The sequence below is a fragment of the Pseudomassariella vexata genome, assembly GCF_002105095.1.
Source record: "Pseudomassariella vexata strain CBS 129021 chromosome Unknown BCR38scaffold_21, whole genome shotgun sequence".
Lineage (NCBI taxonomy): Eukaryota > Fungi > Ascomycota > Sordariomycetes > Amphisphaeriales > Pseudomassariaceae > Pseudomassariella > Pseudomassariella vexata.
Genome location: NW_024467976.1, coordinates 527,795 through 545,712, shown reverse-complemented (window position 1 = coordinate 545,712; position 17,918 = coordinate 527,795). Strand labels below are relative to the sequence as shown.

Below are 17,918 nucleotides of genomic sequence, written 5' to 3'. Positions count from 1 at the left end.
TGCACTTATCAGAGTTCAGCCCGCTCGCGCTGACATTGCCGCACGCCATGAGCAGTCACGCGACATGAAATGTATTAAAATGGAAATACCAGGGTGCTAACCCCCTCAGCGTCTGCTTCAGTTCTATATAGACCGTGGTCTGACCCCAAATTTTGGACTCTGGCATACCAACACTACACAAGCACCTAACACTCTCGGCATTGAGTATTTCGGCGAAGGGTCATGGAACATCATCTTTCTTGTTCACTTCTCCCTCTAGTGAAGAAATATTCCAAGCTCGACCTTTGCTGAGAATTGAGAAACCAGTCTGCCCTTTTTACAAGGTTGAAAGCAAGGTGGCTGGCTACATTAACGTTCACCTCAGACTGGGGCTCTAGTTCCTTGTATTTACAGCTTCAATTCATCAGGCACCAACCCCCAAGGACTAGATCATCGGCTCTCAGACTGCCCACTCCTAGTGCCTTTGGTTGGGGAAATAGCGTATGCGTGTGACCGCATTGGGAGTCTGTACTTTGATTGGGACGAACAGAGGTACTATATAGGACATCTGGCCGACGAGATGCTGTCATCCTGCTAGCGGCTCTTATACACAGACGCAAAGCGCGGCCTGTACTCGAATATTCTTAAGTGAACTCAAGCTGTTGTAAACATCTGGCATTGGAAGTGCATCCACAGCGACAGATTCCTGAGAATGAATCTTGATATACACCTCAGAGCCTCGTGCAACCTTTTGACCGATGGTCTTACCATGGGCACAATGACCGCCCCTTTTAAGCCACGACTTGCAAGAGCTGTGAGCAAGGCCGCAGATATAGTTTATTTGCCTGAACCAGGCATGCCGGCCAAGGCAGTCAAAGACTTGTTTCTTTGGGTGAGCAGCATTTGCAGCCAGGGGATTTGCAACTCGGTTGCATAAATACACACCGCGCCATCCAATCCCCCGCCTGTAGCTTTTCCGTCATGATATCGTCTGCGGGGTTGCTCTCCTCGCACCCACTGCACAACACACAACCAAAAAACAGAGCTTCCCGCCCTCACCTCTTGTGCCAGAATGCAACCCAAACGACAAGCCGCACAAAATCTGGCTCCAGACTCCATTCCGCGGACAGCAAACCTCCGTCCCCCGTTTCCCACCAACTCATGACCAAATCCCAACCGGTGTCTAGCCCATAATCAGACCCAAGTTCCCAGTGGACAGCCCCGACCATAAGACGACATCGAACGAGTCCCGAGGTCACACGCTCGAGCTCCGATATTTCCCACGAGCGGATTTTATCTTCGTGGGCGGTGCGGTTCCACGCAGTTAATTGGCCGGACCGCAGTCATCCGGACCCATCTCCGCATCATGAAGTTGGGTTCCCGCTCCACAAAAGCGCCGAAATCGTCGGCTGCTGTGGTTTATTCCCCATGGTTGTGGAGTGAATTGGAGTGCCCATGGGGTTACACGGGGTTGAGTGAGTGGGGTTCGAGGATCTGGAGTTTGGAGCGGAGTATAAAATGATATTTATGTTAGCCTTTTGTTTGGAACAGTTTCCCTAGCTTTTGGTTGTCTGCGTCGCGAGATTTACTCTGCCAGCTGACCAATATGGCTACCGACGCTGCTGCGCCGAAGATGGGCGTCATGCGCCAATTACGCGAGAACCCGTATATCCTGGGTCTTTCGACAGTAAGCCTCTCCCATTTTGGCCCTATGCCCATACCATGACAGACGACTAAATCATGGCTACAGTTTGCATCCCTCGGTGGCTTTCTCTTCAGTTATGACCAAGGCGTCGTCTCAGGCGTTCTGACAATGGAATCCTTCGCCGCTGACTTCCCGCGCATCTATCTTGACAGTTCGTTCAAGGGCTGGTTCGTCTCAACACTTTTACTACTCGCCTGGTTCGGCTCCTTGATCAACGGACCGCTTGCCGATCGGTTTGGGAGAAAGGGCTCCATTCTCATGGCTGTTGTCGTGTTTATTATCGGGTCGTCGTTCCAGGCTGGTGCTAGCTCTATCTCGATGTTGTTTGCTGGTGAGTGGTGAAATTAGTCCGAACAATTGAGGATGGGTACTAACTCGTCAATATAGGCCGTGCTGTAGCTGGACTAGCAGTCGGTATGCTAACCATGATTGTTCCCATGTACATGTCCGAGGTTTCCACTGCCGGAATCCGCGGCACACTGGTTGTACTCCAGCAATTGAGCATCACCCTCGGGATCCTAGTAAGCTATTGGCTCGAATACGGAACACAATATATAGGCGGCACCCGGTGCGCCCCGGACATCCCTTACACAGGAGGAACTTCAAGTAATCCCAAATTTGACCCAAGAACCGACGTTGGACCCCACGGATGCACAGGGCAATCCCAAGCCGCCTGGCGCGTCCCCTTCTCTTTGCAGATCGCCCCAGCTCTCATCCTCGGCATAGGCATGATCTTCTTCCCCGAATCGCCACGATTCTTCCTCATGCGCAATAAAGAAGACAAAGCCCTCCGCGCACTCGCAAAGCTACGACGCGTCCATCCCGATAGCGAGACCCTCCGAGAGGAATACCTGTCCATTAAGGCTGAAGTCCTGTTCGATGAGTCCGTATCCCGTGACAAATTTCCTGGAAAGACGGGCTTCTCGCTCTGGTGCTCGCAGTATGCCTCCCTGGTGTCGAACTGGCCCTCTTTCAAGCGCCTTGCCGTGGGGTGCTGAATTATGTTCTTCCAGCAGTTCATGGGCTGTAACGCCATCATCTACTACGCGCCCACTATGTTCGCGCAGCTGGGCTTATCGGGAAAGACGTCGGGTCTCCTCGCCACGGGGGTGTACGGAATCGTTAACACACTGTCGACCCTACCCGCGCTCTTCCTCATCGACCGAGTGGGCCGACGACCTCTCCTCATGTGCGGCGCAGCGGGGACCTTTGTCTCTCTCGTCATCGTAGGCGGTATTGTAGGCGGCTACGGCTCTTCGCTGACATCCCATGCGTCGGCGGGCTGGGCCGGCATCGCCTTCGTGTACATCTACGACATCAACTTCTCGTACTCGTTCGCGCCCATCGGCTGGGTCTTGCCATCTGAGATCTTCAACCTGGGCAACCGGTCCAAGGCCATGGCTATCACGACGAGCACCACATGGATGTGCAATTTTATCATTGGTCTCGTTACCCCGGATATGCTTGAAAAGATCGGCTGGGGCACGTACATCTTCTTCGCCGCATTTTGTCTCATGGCGCTATTGTTTACCTTCTTCTTCGTGCCTGAGACGAGGGGCAAGACTTTGGAGGACATGGACGAGGTGTTTGGGGATACGGTGGCCCAGGAGGAGAAGTTGAGGTTGTTCAATATTGCGGCTTCAATGGGCCTTACCGAGGCACTGCCAATCGAGAAGGTTGATCATGCCAGAGGTGTCAGCGCTGAGGCTGTGGAAGAGGTTTAGATCAACTGTGGTCATTACATAAAAATATTAAATACGCCGTAGGTGTTAACCCTCGGTACCTCTACAAATACTCCCTTAAGCGGCTATAGATGATTGTTACGAACCGTTGGCCATGAACCAACATTACAGGCCCGTCGGCAGGCCAGGTGGATACAGACGCTAGGATCACGGGACCCCGCATCGGAGGAAGGAAAGGACCGATAGGTCACGTGACCTACAGGGGTGGATATGTTGGTTGTCCAACATATCCAAATGATTGACTTCGAGCTAGAGCCTAACCCCAGATACTGCAGAATATATAGATCCTCTGCAAATACCGCCCTGGGAGCAGGCTGGCGAATGGTCCATCACCCTCGCCAAGATCGGTTATATCCCAGGACAGTCAAAGGAGGAGGCTGCCCGCTCGTTTCTACAAAGGATAAACGAGTTTTCAAAGCGCGATATAATAATCTATACAGACGGCTCGCTGGCTACCCATAGCGACAGGACCTTAACTGGAGCAGGCTGGGCTGGTTATCAGGCCGGTAAAAGACTACTCTGCGGATCCGAACTACTGGGCTCTCAGATAGAGGTATACGATGCGGAAGCCCACGCAGCACTACGGGGGCTTCAGGAGGCTGTAAAGCTTCCGTCCAACAGCATGGCAGATAACGTCCACATCTGCCTCGATAATCTCGCGGTTGCGGGTAGGCTCATCTGTCCAAGTCCCGGAAGCAGTCAAGCAAAATTCACCGCCTTCCAAGAGCTGTCCAAAACCTGGTCACAGAGAGAGCGAAAACCCTGGACATCCCCGGGACAAGTGTATATCTGGTGGTGCCCAGGACACGTAGGCATCCCCGGAAACGAAGAAGCAGATGTCCAGGCCAAAGCGGCCTGTGAGCAACCACCCAAGACACAACACCCGGCCTCATTCGCACATATAAAGAGAATCGCGAGATCCTACACTTGGAAGAGTTTCAACGATCGATGGGCCACTACCTGCCCTCAACAGTATCGAGATCTAGGGATCGCTATCCACCCGCGACCCCCCGAACTTGGCCTGCCTCGGCAACACCTAGGCAGATTACTCGCAGCGAGGTCGCACCACGGGGATTTCGTGACCTACCACGAGAGACTCCAGCATCGCGACGCACTGCTCAACTGCGGGTGTGGAAAGACAAAGACACCAGTCCACTTCTACTTTTGCAAGCGCGGCTGCAAGGCCACGCCCGGTCATCTAAAAGCGCATATGGCCAAGAATAGTATAGATTCCCTCCTAGGCACGGCCAAGGGAGCTCGTTTGTTTTGTCAATGGGCGGAGGAGACCAATTTCTTTACTGAGATCTGCCCATCGCACTGAACAGGAATGTTAGATGAAGACAGTCCCCTGTAACATAGATTCGACTAGCATAGACCATGCCGGCACTGCGCCCGGCACATCTCACGTGATGAGACGTTAAATTTCAATCAATCAATCAATCACTTCGAGCTATATTGCAAAGAGCATACTATTATTACACTTAGTATGCCTGCTCATTCGTCACATAAGCTCCAGCCTCTCGATGTAGGCTGTTTTAGGGCTTTTAAAAGGTCGTACGGCAAAGAAATTGAAGACCTAATACGGGCGCATATAACCCATATCTCGAAGGAGGATTTCTTTTCGGCATTCTATAGGGCGTATCGTACGACTATAACTAAGTCGAATATCCAGGCAGGTTTTAGGGGGACAGGACTTATTCCGTACGAACCGGAATATGTGATTTCACAGCTGGATATTAAGCTACATACGCCTACACCTCCTGGGAGCTCGTCTGGCGCCCCCTTAATCTGGGAATCAAATACTCCAAATAACCCAACCGAGGCGCAATCCCAGTCTGAATACGTTAAAAACAGAATCGTAAAGCATCAGAATAGCTCCCCGACGACAATACTTACGGCTATTGACCAATTTTCACGTGGTGCGACGGCTGTTATGCATCGGTTAGTTTTACTTGAGGATGAGGTTACTACAATTCGGAAGGCCAATCAAGAGCTAAGCCGTCGTCGAAGGACTAAAAATCGACAACTACAAGATGGAGGATCTCTTAGTTTACGAGACGCTCAGGACTTACAGTCTCAACGGGATATTGAACAGCAGCTACAGGATGATATACGTGTAAGTCGTCGTCGTACGAGACCGGCCGAACCACGCCGACGGCGCTGTAGGATCTGCGGAGAGCCCGGACATAATGCTCGTACTTGTGAGAATTATAAAGATACGTACGAGGAAGAGGATTCCGATTAGTTTGAATTATTATTTTATAGTTTAGTTAAGTTATTGAAGTTATTCATACGGTGCCAAGAAAAAGTGGCCAACTTGCTTGTGGGGTACGTTACCGAAGATGATATTTATCGAGCTCTTCAAGCAATAGCTACCGGTCAAAGCCTCCGAAAAGCAGCATATGAGCATGGTGTCCCAAGGTCTACTCTTTCACGACGGATTCAGGGAGCCCAGTCAAGAGATATAGCCTTCGCTGACTATCAGAGGCTCTCTCCAGCCCAGGAATCTCATCTGGCTGAATGGGTTCGAATCCAGCCTGCCCTAGGCCTCCCACTAACCCATCAACAGCTCAAAGACTTCGCTGAGCGTATCCTACAGATCCACGGAGACACCGAACCACTTGGAAAGAACTGGGTCCAGGCTTTTATCAAGAGAAACCCTTCAGTCAAGGTCCAGAGAAGCAGAGCTATCGATTCCCGGCCTATTAATGGAGCCTCAGCTAATGTGATCAGGCGATGGTTCAAATACCTCGCTATCCCTGAGATCAAAGCTATTAAGGCCTCGAATCGATACAATATGGATGAGACAGGTATTCTAGAAGGTAGAGGATCAAATGGTCTTGTTCTAGGATCATCTGAGACTCGTTCTATACGGAAGAAACAGCCTGGATCTCGAGCTTGGACATCTCTTATAGAGTGTATCTCTGCGACTGGTACTGCACTACCCCCACTTGTGATATACAAGGGGAAGTCTGTCCAGAAGCAGTGGTTTCCTCTGGACTTGACTCCATACGAAGCCTGGAGGTTTACAGCAACAGAGAATGGGTGGGCGTCAGACTCTACGGCTATTGAGTGGCTACAAAAGATCTTTATTCCTTTGACTCAACCAGAGGACCCTGAAGAGACTAGGTTACTTATCCTAGATGGGCATAGTAGCCACGAAACGACAGAGTTTATGTACCTCTGCTTTATAAACAAGATAGACTTGCTTTTCTTGCCGCCACACACATCCCACATTCTCCAGCCTCTCGATCAGTCAGTCTTTGGACCCCTCAAGGCAGCCTATAAGAAGGAGCTTGGTTACCTTGACCGATGGGATACTACCACTGTCGTAGGGAAGAGAAACTTTCTCCTCTGCTATAGAAAGGCATGTCTAGCAGTATTGATCGCTAAGAAAATTATCAGTGAATGGAAATATACTGGTCTCTGGCCTTCGAGCATAGCTAGACCCCTTATGAGCCCCCTGCTCCTTGAGAATACGTCAGCACCAATCAGACAGCCTAGTCAGACTTGCAAAGGGTACTCTGATAGTAAGGGTAGTCAGGACTGGGAGTTAGAGACATCAGCAGTAGCCTGGTCAATGCCTAAGAGGAGAGATGAGCTCCAAGATCAACTCAGCTTATTCAGCAAGCTTGATAGTGATCCAAATACCCAGCGGCTACTCTTTCGGAAAGTTCAAAAGGGCTTTGATGAGAAGGACTACCAATTAGCTGTCGCACAGCGAAAGATTGAGGCAATAGAGGCAGAGCTTGAGGCTAGTAGGGCTAGGAAGCGGAGGAAGGTCAAGATGAGCCCAAATTCGAAGTTTACTAATATCAAGGCTATTCGGAAGGCTCAAGTCGAGGCTGGTGAAATTGAGGATAGTACAGATGAGTCTAGCGAGTCTGAAAACCCGAGTGACGGTGAAAGCTGTATTGTAGTCGCATTAGAATAAGTGTAAAAAAAGGTTGAAGTTAATGGTTATAATATACAGTGTCATTTTTAGGGCGTCCCACATGTGGGGGTGTCCCGGATGTAGGTGTGGGACGTTATTGGGAAGTCACCCAGCGGCCGGGTAATGTATCAAAGGGGTGTGGTATATATCTGCCTTGATTCTCGTAGACGCATGGCATTCTTTAATATATAAAAAGCTGTTATCGCTATTAAGCGTGTCAATTGTTTTCAAGTATCGTTGCTGACCTCATAAGATTGAAAAACTGGGGCTGGCAATGGCGGCAGTTTGGGAGGCAATCAACGATGCAAGAGTATTGAACCGAGTACATCGAATACATGAAGAGACAGTTTACGTCTTTTGATGGTTAGATTGTGGAGGCCTGCGTATTACAGCCATGATATTGAGCTAGATCTCAAGATTTCATTCGTACGACTTGGATGACGCAAGATGAATGTGCATCTCAGGAGTGTTCCCAGCGTGCCCAGAATTTTGTTTGGTACAGTATTATTCCAAGTCATGTCTAGGAGAGCTACCAGTAAGGCCACAAGTAAGTGCCCATGCTGGATGCACTTCTTTTGGCTAGACTTTAATGGTTAGTGCTCTCTAGGTAGACATCAGCGCGGATTTCAAGGCTTTGGAGATTGCTGTTTTTCGAAGTTCTTTGCCAGGTCCCACGTCATTAATCAACCCAAATCATCACTCAACTCAAAGACAAAACTTATCGTTGACACGATGAACTCAAGTTCGCCTCCACATAGATTCCTCTGATTAGACTATGTACTCCACTAGATGGCAATGTACTTATCCGGTTGCTCTTTATCACACCATTATGAGTACATCGTGACAAGAAAGTTCGGGTTGTTCGGTAATGATTTGACGGTCTATTGTCTTACAGCTACACCCTCCGCTCGCATTCCGTGCCCCTGTCTATCATATTCAATTCTTTTCTCTCGTTTCTCCAGCATACTAAAGCCAACAACTACCCATCGAGCATTTAAGCCTTAGGCTTGTGGGTTTGCCAGACTACATTGTTTTCATTAGTATTGTTCTTCCACGATCTCTTCTCTCTGGATATCTCCGGGGAAATGACGCACAAGCAATGCCGAAGGGGGCGCCGAAACCAGTGACGGCGTAGAGCCAGAATCGGAGCTTGAAGAAGCGGGTCTTGGTGTTGAAGGGCAAGTTGGAATAGGGTCCCTCGGGGTAGTGGTACGGCGACGAGAGACGAGCTCGGGTCGCGTGGAACATGCGGCGGCTGATCATGTTCGCAGCGCGGGGACTGGCGCGGAGGATGGATTGAGGGGACATCTGAGGCCAATTATATTAGTAGAGTTACAATCTAGTGATAAAAGAGTATACGTACTGTGACTGAGTCGTCTGTGGTGCTCGTCGAAGAGTGGAGATGGTTTTGCTTGATATATTGAGCTTCAATCGAGGTCAAACATGAAATCCAATGTTGCCGCAGTCATCGAATGATTGTTGTCGGCCCAACCTCGGCTTAAGCTTGGTTCATGCCGCCTTCAATATGTGCTCATACCGCCTTCCCCCTTCTGTCCAACCAGACTTTTCTGCCCGCGCTCTGCACTTGCCGCAGGCAACTTTTTTTCTGGCAACCCAAACTAGCTCGGCAATTGTGTGGAGATCGAGATAGCTACCTCTTTACAGTCAAACCCGCCGCACCCCACGAGAAGTTCCGCGCAAGAGCTCAGCTGTGCGCATCTCGTACCTAATCATTGTTCCATTGGTGGCACATCCCTCTTATCCTGTCGAGGGCATGTAAAAAGGCAGCCAAGATGGATGACCTATTCGACGTTTTCGACGACCAGCCGTCCAATCTGAAGGACGAGCCCCAAACTTCACCCCCAGCGAAGGCAACCAAGGAGAAAAAGAAGAAGAACAAGAAGCGCAAGGCGCGCGAGGCTCTAGAGAATAGCGCCACCGACGACGCAGTCCCCGCGACGTCTGCACCCGAGGTGGATGGTCATGAAGGCGAGCCCATCTCTCCCGAGGCGGATGCCGATGGCGAGCAGAATTCTGCCGATGAACATCTCGACAGCAAGCGCAGACGGAAGGACGATGTTGCAGATCCAGTACTCACCGACACTTTCGAGACTGCCGCCTCAAGAGAGGTAGCTGCTGCTGCAGGTTTTGCGCCTCCCGAGAAAGAAGAGACATCGCTCGTATTGTCGCACAACATCCAACATCAGGTTGCCCTTCCGCCCGACCTCGACTACGAATACGTGCCGCTTTCAGAGCACAAGCCTCCGGAGGAACCCGCTCGCACCTGGCCTTTCACCCTTGATCCCTTCCAGCGTCTGTCCATCTCGTCAATTGAGCGAGACGAGAGCGTCTTGGTATCGGCCCACACGAGTGCCGGTAAGACTGTCGTCGCAGAATATGCTATTGCGCAATGTCTCAAGAAGAACACCCGAGTTATCTACACGAGTCCCATCAAGGCCCTGAGTAACCAGAAGTACCGAGAGTTCAACGAGGCTTTTGGTGATGTCGGATTAATGACTGGAGATGTCACAATCAACCCGACCGCTAGTTGTCTTGTCATGACTACTGAGATTCTGCGCTCTATGCTATACCGGGGTTCAGAGATCATGCGAGAGGTGGCTTGGGTCATCTTTGACGAGATTCACTACATGCGAGACAAGATTCGAGGTGTAGTCTGGGAGGAAACCATCATCCTTCTTCCTGACAAGGTCCGATACGTCTTCCTGTCTGCCACCATCCCGAATGCCTTCCAATTTGCCGAATGGATTGCCAAGATCCACAGGCAAGCCTGCCATGTCGTCTACACCGATTTCCGACCCACTCCTCTTCAAAACTACTTTTTCCCGTCTGGTGGAACCGGCATCTTCCTTGTGGTTGACGAGAAGGGCGTCTTCCGCGAGAATAACTTCAACAAAACAATGACGATGATTGAGGAAAAGAAGGGAGCTGACGCGAATGACATCGATGCCAAGACCAGAGGCAAGGGCAAGCACAAGAAGACCATGAAGGGCGGCAAGGATGAGAGCAATGCCGACATCCAGAAGATCGTGAAGATGGTTATGCAGAAGAACTTCAACCCCGTCATCGTATTCAACTTTAGTAAACGTGATTGTGAGATGATGGCACTGTTCACTTCCAAATTCAGCTTCAACGACGACAGCGAAAAGGCCATGGTCCGCAAAGTCTTCATCAGTGCAATCGAGTCACTGGCTGAAGAGGATCGAGAGCTGCCCCAAATCTCCAATATCCTGCCGCTTCTCGAGAAGGGCATCGGGGTCCATCACTCTGGCTTGCTACCCATTCTCAAGGAAACCATCGAGATTCTCTTCCAGGAAGGGTTGATCAAGGTTCTGTTTGCAACGGAAACATTCTCCATTGGTCTGAACATGCCCGCAAAAACTGTCGTCTTCACGCAAGTGACCAAGTTTGATGGGATTAAGCGTCGACCACTGACCTCCTCCGAATATATCCAGATGGCCGGCAGAGCTGGTAGAAGAGGACTCGACGAACGCGGTATCGTCATTATGATGATTGACGACAAGTTGGAACCGGAGACAGCGAAGGAAATTGTCATTGGTAAACAAGATCGCCTCAACTCCGAGTTCCATCTTGGTTACAACATGGTTCTGAACTTGCTCAGGATTGAAGCCATCTCACCCGAGTTCATGCTGGAGAACTGCTTTTTCCAATTCCAAAACAGTGCTAGTGTTGCTGGGTTGGAGCAGGAGTTGATGAACCTCCAGAAGGAGAAGGATGAAATGGTCATTCCTGACGAGGCCACGGTCAAGGAATACCACGGACTGCGGCAGCAAATAGCAACTTACACCAAGGACATGGTCCATGTCATCCAACATCCGAACCACTGTCTGGAGTACCTGCAACCCGGCAGACTTGTTCAGATTGTTCATCCTAAGACTGGTCAGGACTTTGGCTGGGGTGTGGTCCTTGACTTCACCGCGCGTAAACCGCCCAAGTTCGGTGACAAGGACTTTACGCCCCAAGAGTCGTACTTTGTTGACGTCTACCTGCACATTGATTCGAGGAGCGAGCCCTTTACACCGCGCACACAACCTCCGAACGCGATGCCCGACGGTATTCTGCCGCGCACTCCTGCGCGTCATGGCAACTTCCAAGCGGTGCCGTGCCTTCTCAACACCGTGAAGTCGATCAGCCAGATTCGAGTCTTCATGCCGAAGGAGGTCAAGACCAGGGAGGATGTTGAGGAAGTCCGCAAGCAGGTTCTCAAATCTCTCAACGAGGTTGAGCGCCGTTTCCCTGATGGTATCCCCATTCTCGACCCTATCGAGAATATGGGCATCACGGATGACTCGTTTCAGAAGCTGCTCCGTAAGATCGAGGTGTTGGAGTCCCGCCTTCTTTCCAACCCGTTACATGGCTCGCCCCTTCTCCCGAGTCTGTGGGAGAAATTCTCGAAGAAGACGTCGCTTGCTGAGGAAGTCAAAGCTCATAAGAAGAAAATCGCCAAGGCGCATAGCATTGCTCAGCTTGACGAACTCAAGTCGAGAAAACGTGTCCTTCGTCGACTTGGCTTCATTGATGATAAGGACGTCGTGCAGATGAAGGCACGTGTGGCATGTGAGATTTCGTCAACTGAAGGCCACGAGCTGGTGCTCTCTGAGTTGTTATTCAACCGTTTCTTCAACGAAATGAGTCCCGAAGTATGCGCTGCTGCTCTGAGTTGCTTCATTTTCGATGAGAAGCTTGAGGCCACTGCATTGAAGGATGAACTTGCAAAGCCGTATGCGCAGATCAAGGCCCAAGCTAAAATTGTCGCCAAGGTTGGACAGGAAAGCAAGATGGAGATTAACGAGGAAGACTATGTTGCGTCCTTGAAGTGGGAGCTGATGGAGACAGTCTATGCCTGGGCCAATGGGCGCCCATTTGCTGAGATCTGGTACGTTACTTCTGCACACAGTGAGACTGATTCCTCACAGGGACATGATAATCTGACGGAGTCATCAATCATGTCAACATACGCTAACCACACCTTGCAGCAAAATGACGAATGCTTACGAAGGATCTCTGATTCGTCTGTTCCGTCGTCTCGAAGAACTTCTCCGCCAGATGGCCCAAGCTGGCAAGGTCATGGGTAGTGAGGAGCTGACGAACAAGTTCGAGGAGAGTCTGACCAAGATCAGACGCGACATCGTCGCGGCTCAGAGCTTGTATCTGTAAAACTGCTTCCTTAACGAGTAGTGTTTCTGTACAACTCAGTCTCAGCATCGCGATGTGGGGCTTGTTCTTTCCGAGGGCCTTTTTTGTGCTTCGTAAGAGGTCTATTGAGCAAGTGGACGCTCATGGATTGCATTCCTTAGGAGTTTGATTACTTGGTTGGCAAAATACCATTTCTTTGAGGACTGAAGACGAGAGACGGACTGGCATTGGACTAATTGCGTTGCCTTATCTCTTGTCCTAAATTGACCAACTTATCGGCTCTCTAGGTCTTCGAATATGTAGGGATTAGATAGCTCATATCAGCATCGCGGCCGGGTTGGTCCGATGCAAACGGCTGCATTGGTTTCTGCTGTAACGTGACAGTTGGTTTACGTCAAAACAAAGTGCATGTGCTGCAGTCGTGTGGTATCTCCACCGTCGCATTGATCTCTGAATCCGACCCAAGCCAAAACCACTCGACTGGAAGCGAGTCTCGAAACGCCAACGCTATGCAATGAAAACGCTCACCTCTCCTCGAAATCAAACATTCCCTCTTGCGTCTGATATCACTCAAGGCCAACTTCATCACTTATCCCCCGAAATCCCTCTCACAATCCCAATCAACAGCGTAAACACAAACCCCACCCCAACCATAAACCGCCACCGATCGCTATGTAACCCCGGCTCGCGCATCAACCACCCGAAACTCCCCAGGGGCCACATGAACCCCGTCATGACGCCCCATATAAGCGCGTCGATATGACTCGCTATCCCAACATCCTCGCTGTCGAACCCACCTGCTGTTGTTGCCGTTCCGCTCCCTCCGGAGCCCATAGTCGGCATTGAACCCCCGTTATCGTCGATCCAGGCATCCTCCATCCGCCGGAACGAATCGGGGGATGGTAGCGTATCGGGGGTGAATCGGCTGCTGTGGATTGACCGGAATTGCAGACGTAGTTGGTTCACTTCGGCTGTGCTGAAGCCGGCGGAGAGGAGGCGGTCGAAACCACGGGGGGCCGTTGTTGTGGAGCGGATGGGCGTGCCGGGGGTGTGGAGAGGGGACAGGGAAGCTGCGCCTGCGGGGCGGGATGTGGCGAGCGAGGACGTAGTTGTGGGAGAAGGATTGTGGGCGGTAGTAGTGGTAGGCGGTACCTCAGCCGCCGCCCTAGCCTCTTCCTCGAGCTCGACGGAGGTCAGCGAGTCACCTATGCTGCAGTTTACGTAGATGCGCAGTGCCGGCAAGCGACCCAGGACGGCTTTGCCTTTTCCTTTTGCACTTCCATTTCCACCTGATCCCCCTCTACTGGAGGTGTAGTCGGCATCGGATGGTGGAGGCGCGGACGGAGCGCGTAAGACGGACGAGAGGACGGCGCCGTCCGGGAGGATCTTGCCGGCTTGGATGAAGCGTAGGCGGCGCTGGGAGTTGGGCTCGGTGAGCCGTGATCGGATTAAGTGTTTCAGGCTGATCACGGTTGTGGTGGACGGGTAGGGGATGTCGAGGTCGAGGTCTGGGACTGAGGCGCTGAAGCGGATGGTTAGGGCGAGGGGTGGGGCGGCAGATGAAGAGGTGGGAGGAGCGGTATGTGGCTTCAGGGTCGCCATTGTTTGAGGAGTTACGATGGTGGAGGTAGTCGTTGAGAGAGCATTATTGAGCGCATTGGAGGGGTAGAGCTGCTCGTTAGTGAAGCTGTCGCAACTTGTAAGATGTTGAGGCTAGAATGTGAGGGAACGTCGAGGGTCCAGCATGCCAAGCTACCCTGGAACCAATTAACGTTTACGGGCACTTGGAGGGCCCGAGCTTCTATCCAGATTCACGAGTCACCCACTGTCCGTCCTGCTGGATAATTCACTGCACCGATCACGGAGTTGATAAGAACAACATCAAATTAACCTCCCAGATAACGCACAAATACCCTCCAGAGCGTCAGAGCGTTTGGTGTACAAAAGGTGCGCATCGTCACACATCGCAGCTGGCGTCAGCGTTCTCCATGAGACCCTTTCTAAAGCTGAGTATCTACCGCCAAAATATTGCTTCACGGAAAATCCCATCAATCAGCTCGTCCTCTGGCCCTCTTCGCCGTCTGAGCTCTACCATGGCCACAGGTCTTCCGGCTAAGCTGAAGCCCGCCGCTCGGGTGGCTGGCCAGAGACAGGATGTATGGTGAGTGGAAACGGGTGGTCCGGTTCAGATGCTGCTATTGTGGACTAACTCGTAACTAGGTCAATCGTCAACGAAGCTGCGGCGGCATCGCCGAAGCAGCCTATCGTGAATATGGGTCAGGGTTTCTTCGGCTACAATCCGCCCCCTTTCATCATCGCTGCGGCAAAGTCGGCCCTGGATCGAGTCGACTGCAATCAGTACAGTCCGACCAAAGGAAGGCCGCGTCTAAAGAAAGCCATTGCGGATGCTTACTCTCCATTCTGGGGCCGGAAGTTAGACCCAGAGACGGAAGTCACGGTGAGCCAACGATCCCTTTTAATTCCTTAATTCCAGTTTGATTTGTATTGGGATTGCCTCGTTGTACACCATTTGGAATTATCAATCAACCCTGAAATGGCAAGAACTGACGGTTTTCTTAGATCACTACAGGTGCAAACGAAGGTTAGAATCATCTCGAGGGCTCGATGAGCGACCAGCTGACTTGCAAAGGCATGCTCAGCGCTTTTATGGCTTTCATCGAACCCGGTGACGAAGTCGTCATCTTCGAGCCTTTCTTCGATCAGTAAGTCCTCACCTCTGGATGCCGGTGCTACCGCTGACATTTTCCAAGGTACATCAGCAACATTGAGATGGCCGGCGGCAAAATTGTCTATGTCCCGATGCATCCTCCCCAGGACGGCGCAACCAAGACTTCGTCTGCAGCTGAGTGGACGGTGGACTTCAATGAGCTGGAGAAGGCCATAACTCCGACGACCAAGATGATTGTGCTAAACACGCCACGTAAGCACATTATAGTATGTCGGGAGTTATTCCACTAACCAAAATTCAGACAACCCGGTTGGCAAGGTCTACTCGAAAGAGGAGCTTCAAAGGATCGGCGACCTATGCGTCAAGCATGAAGTCATAATTTTGTCGGACGAGGTCTACGACCGGCTGTACTATGTACCCTTCACGCGGATTGCCACGCTGTCTCCTGAAATCGAGCAACTGACCATCACCGTGGGTTCCGCCGGCAAGAACTTCTATGCAACCGGATGGCGAGTCGGCTGGCTGGTGGGCCCTGCGCACTTGATCCAATACGTGTCTGCCGCCCACACCCGCATCTGCTACTCCTCCGTCTCGCCCCTTCAGGAGGCATGTGCCGTTGGCTTCGAACAAGCTGAGTCAGAAGGATTCTGGGACGAGACAGTCAAAGAAATGAAGGGCAAGATGACGCGATTCAACGAAGTCTGGGATGAGCTCGGGCTGCCGTACTCGGATCCCGAGGGCGGATACTTTGTCATGGTCAACACGAAGAAGATCAAGCTACCGGAGAACTATCCCTTCCCGCCCCACGTTGCCAGTCGGCCGCGGGACTTTAAGCTGGCTTGGTTCTTGATCCATGAGGTGGGTGTGGCTGCTATCCCTCCGACGGAATTCTACACGGAGCCCAATGCCTGGTTGGCTGAGGATTACATGCGGTTTGCCGTGTGCAAGGAGGACGAGGTCCTCGAGACGGCCAAGGAGAGACTTAGGGGTCTCAAAAAATACATACAGGAATAGACCAATCAGAGGGCTCAATGAAGAATTGATATGCATTATTGGGAACGTTTCAATGTTGACCCTTTAACGCCAAAAAGGCGACTGTGCAAAGTTCTTGACGTGGTGCGTTTGGCATCGAGAAAACGATCCCCGAGGACTCTTCTTACTGCAGCCCTTTCCAACACCAATGAGCTATGCTCGTAGCAACTGATCGACGAGTACCGCCCTGGAATGTCAAGGCCGATGGGTTGCTCCACTTCTCGGCTCCATTCCGACTTCGCGCTCCGCTTCTGCTGCTGCTCCCCTCATCGCCGGCGCGTATTTCGGGACACTTGTCATGCGAGTTGGTGGGTTTGTGGTAGGTAGTTATATATAATATGAGTCGCCTCAGTGGGTTGAGGGTATCTAGAAGTCTAGAATCACAATCACTTCATCTCATTTTCATTCCTCAAAACTATCACCAGGCCTTAACCATTTTCACTTTTAAAACCCGTCCAAGCAATCAGACTGCTTAAGACCCCTCACAATGTCTCCCAAACGCATTCTCCTCACAGGTGCCAACGGCTATCTGGCCCAACACATCCTTTCGCAGCTCCTGTCCGCAGGACACTCCGTCCGTGGCCTCGTCCGCACCGCCTCCAAAGCCGCGCAGCTTGAATCCACCTTCTCCTCTTCCCTTGCACAACTCGACGTGGCCTTAGTCCCGGACATGACCATCCCCGGCGCCTTCGACGCCGTGCTTCAATCCGACCCCCCCTTCGACTGCGTAATCCATACCGCCTCCCCCTTCAACTACCGCAAAACCGCCGGGTCCTCAAATAGAGAGAAATTTTTGGATCCGGCCATCAAGGGCACGACGGAGGTGTTGGAGGGCATTGCCAGGGTGGCGCCGGGCGTGAAGAGGGTGGTATTGACGAGTTCCATAGCAGCGGTTATTGATTGGACCGCGCCTAAGATCACAACGCCGGCGAAAATTTATACGGGGGAGGATTGGAATCCGGTTTCGTTGGAAGACGCCGAGACGAGCAAGGTCATAAACACGGCGTATCAGGCTTCCAAGACGTATGCGGAGAAGGCGGCGTGGGATTTCGTGAATGCTTCTGGTGCTTCGCAGGGGGCGGAGAAGCCGGGGTTTGATTTGGTCACCCTCTGCCCGCCTATGATCTACGGCCCGCTTTACGACCCCGCTGAATTCGGGAAGCCGGCGGATTTGAATCAGAGTACCTGGGTCATCTACAACGGTTTCCTGCGCCCGGGTCTGAAATCTACGGACCCGGTCCCGGAGATGGGATTGCATCTGTATGTGGATGTCAGGGACATTGCCAAGGCGCACTTGTTGGCGGCCGAGATCCCCGACGCGGGCGGGAAGAGGTTCGTGATATGTGGGGGAAGTCTGATGGGACAAAGGACCGCGGATTTGTTGAGGGAGAAGTTGCCTGAGAAGAGGGGGGTTATTCCTGAGGGGACGGTGGGGGGATCGGGGGTTCCCGAGGGTTTGTATAGGGCAAGTAGTGCAGAGGCGGAGAAGGTATTGGGGTTGAGGTTTAGGGGGGCGGAGGAGACGTTGGGGGATTTGGCGGGGCAGTTGGTGGAGATTGAGGAGAGGGGTGGGCAGTAAGTAGGAGTCGGTGGGGCCGGGCTGCCAGCGGGATTAGAGTTGATCTAACTGTTATGATAATACATATATATATAGACAGATCT

General features: G+C 51.7%; 6 protein-coding genes across 6 annotated transcripts; 4 read left to right on the top strand and 2 right to left on the bottom strand.

Annotated features, from left to right (window-relative positions):
- Window positions 1–1,585: 1,585 nt before the first annotated feature.
- On the top strand, window positions 1,586–3,408 carry BCR38DRAFT_461551 (general substrate transporter; the record flags this gene model as incomplete). The annotated part of the gene is made up of 4 exons (XM_040862539.1): window positions 1,586–1,666; window positions 1,730–2,015; window positions 2,072–2,637; window positions 2,698–3,408. 4 exons carry the CDS (start codon window positions 1,586–1,588, stop codon window positions 3,406–3,408), a joined length of 1,644 nt encoding a protein of 547 aa, XP_040710462.1.
- A 4,952-nt stretch (window positions 3,409–8,360) lies between these two features.
- BCR38DRAFT_450528 (uncharacterized protein) lies at window positions 8,361–8,826 on the bottom strand. The gene is made up of 2 exons (XM_040861386.1): window positions 8,724–8,826; window positions 8,361–8,668 (listed from the first exon to the last, which is right to left on the bottom strand). The coding sequence occupies exon 2, from the start codon at window positions 8,666–8,668 to the stop codon at window positions 8,384–8,386; it is 285 nt and encodes a 94-aa protein (XP_040710461.1). The 5' UTR covers window positions 8,724–8,826; the 3' UTR covers window positions 8,361–8,383.
- Window positions 8,827–9,153: 327 nt separating this feature from the next.
- BCR38DRAFT_355188 (rRNA-processing arch domain-containing protein) lies at window positions 9,154–12,556 on the top strand (the record flags this gene model as incomplete). The annotated part of the gene is made up of 2 exons (XM_040856934.1): window positions 9,154–12,275; window positions 12,376–12,556. 2 exons carry the CDS (start codon window positions 9,154–9,156, stop codon window positions 12,554–12,556), a joined length of 3,303 nt encoding a protein of 1,100 aa, XP_040710460.1.
- Window positions 12,557–13,126: 570 nt separating this feature from the next.
- On the bottom strand, window positions 13,127–14,086 carry BCR38DRAFT_325805 (DUF2407 C-terminal domain-containing protein; the record flags this gene model as incomplete). Its single annotated transcript, XM_040854811.1, has 1 exon — window positions 13,127–14,086. A coding segment is annotated over one exon (960 nt), but the record flags the coding sequence as incomplete, so codon positions are not given.
- Window positions 14,087–14,628: 542 nt separating this feature from the next.
- On the top strand, window positions 14,629–16,238 carry BCR38DRAFT_490435 (kynurenine-oxoglutarate transaminase; the record flags this gene model as incomplete). The annotated part of the gene is made up of 6 exons (XM_040864520.1): window positions 14,629–14,696; window positions 14,756–14,993; window positions 15,116–15,137; window positions 15,186–15,258; window positions 15,307–15,476; window positions 15,526–16,238. 6 exons carry the CDS (start codon window positions 14,629–14,631, stop codon window positions 16,236–16,238), a joined length of 1,284 nt encoding a protein of 427 aa, XP_040710458.1.
- A 505-nt stretch (window positions 16,239–16,743) lies between these two features.
- BCR38DRAFT_355348 (NAD dependent epimerase/dehydratase) lies at window positions 16,744–17,835 on the top strand (the record flags this gene model as incomplete). Its single annotated transcript, XM_040856940.1, has 1 exon — window positions 16,744–17,835. The coding sequence occupies one exon, from the start codon at window positions 16,744–16,746 to the stop codon at window positions 17,833–17,835; it is 1,092 nt and encodes a 363-aa protein (XP_040710457.1).
- Between the last annotated feature and the right edge of the window lie 83 nt (window positions 17,836–17,918).

Coding starts and splice junctions, on each gene's coding strand:
- BCR38DRAFT_450528 (XM_040861386.1), bottom strand. CDS start 8,668: ATGTCCCCTCAATCCATCCTCCGCGCCAGTCCCCGCGCTGCGAACATG.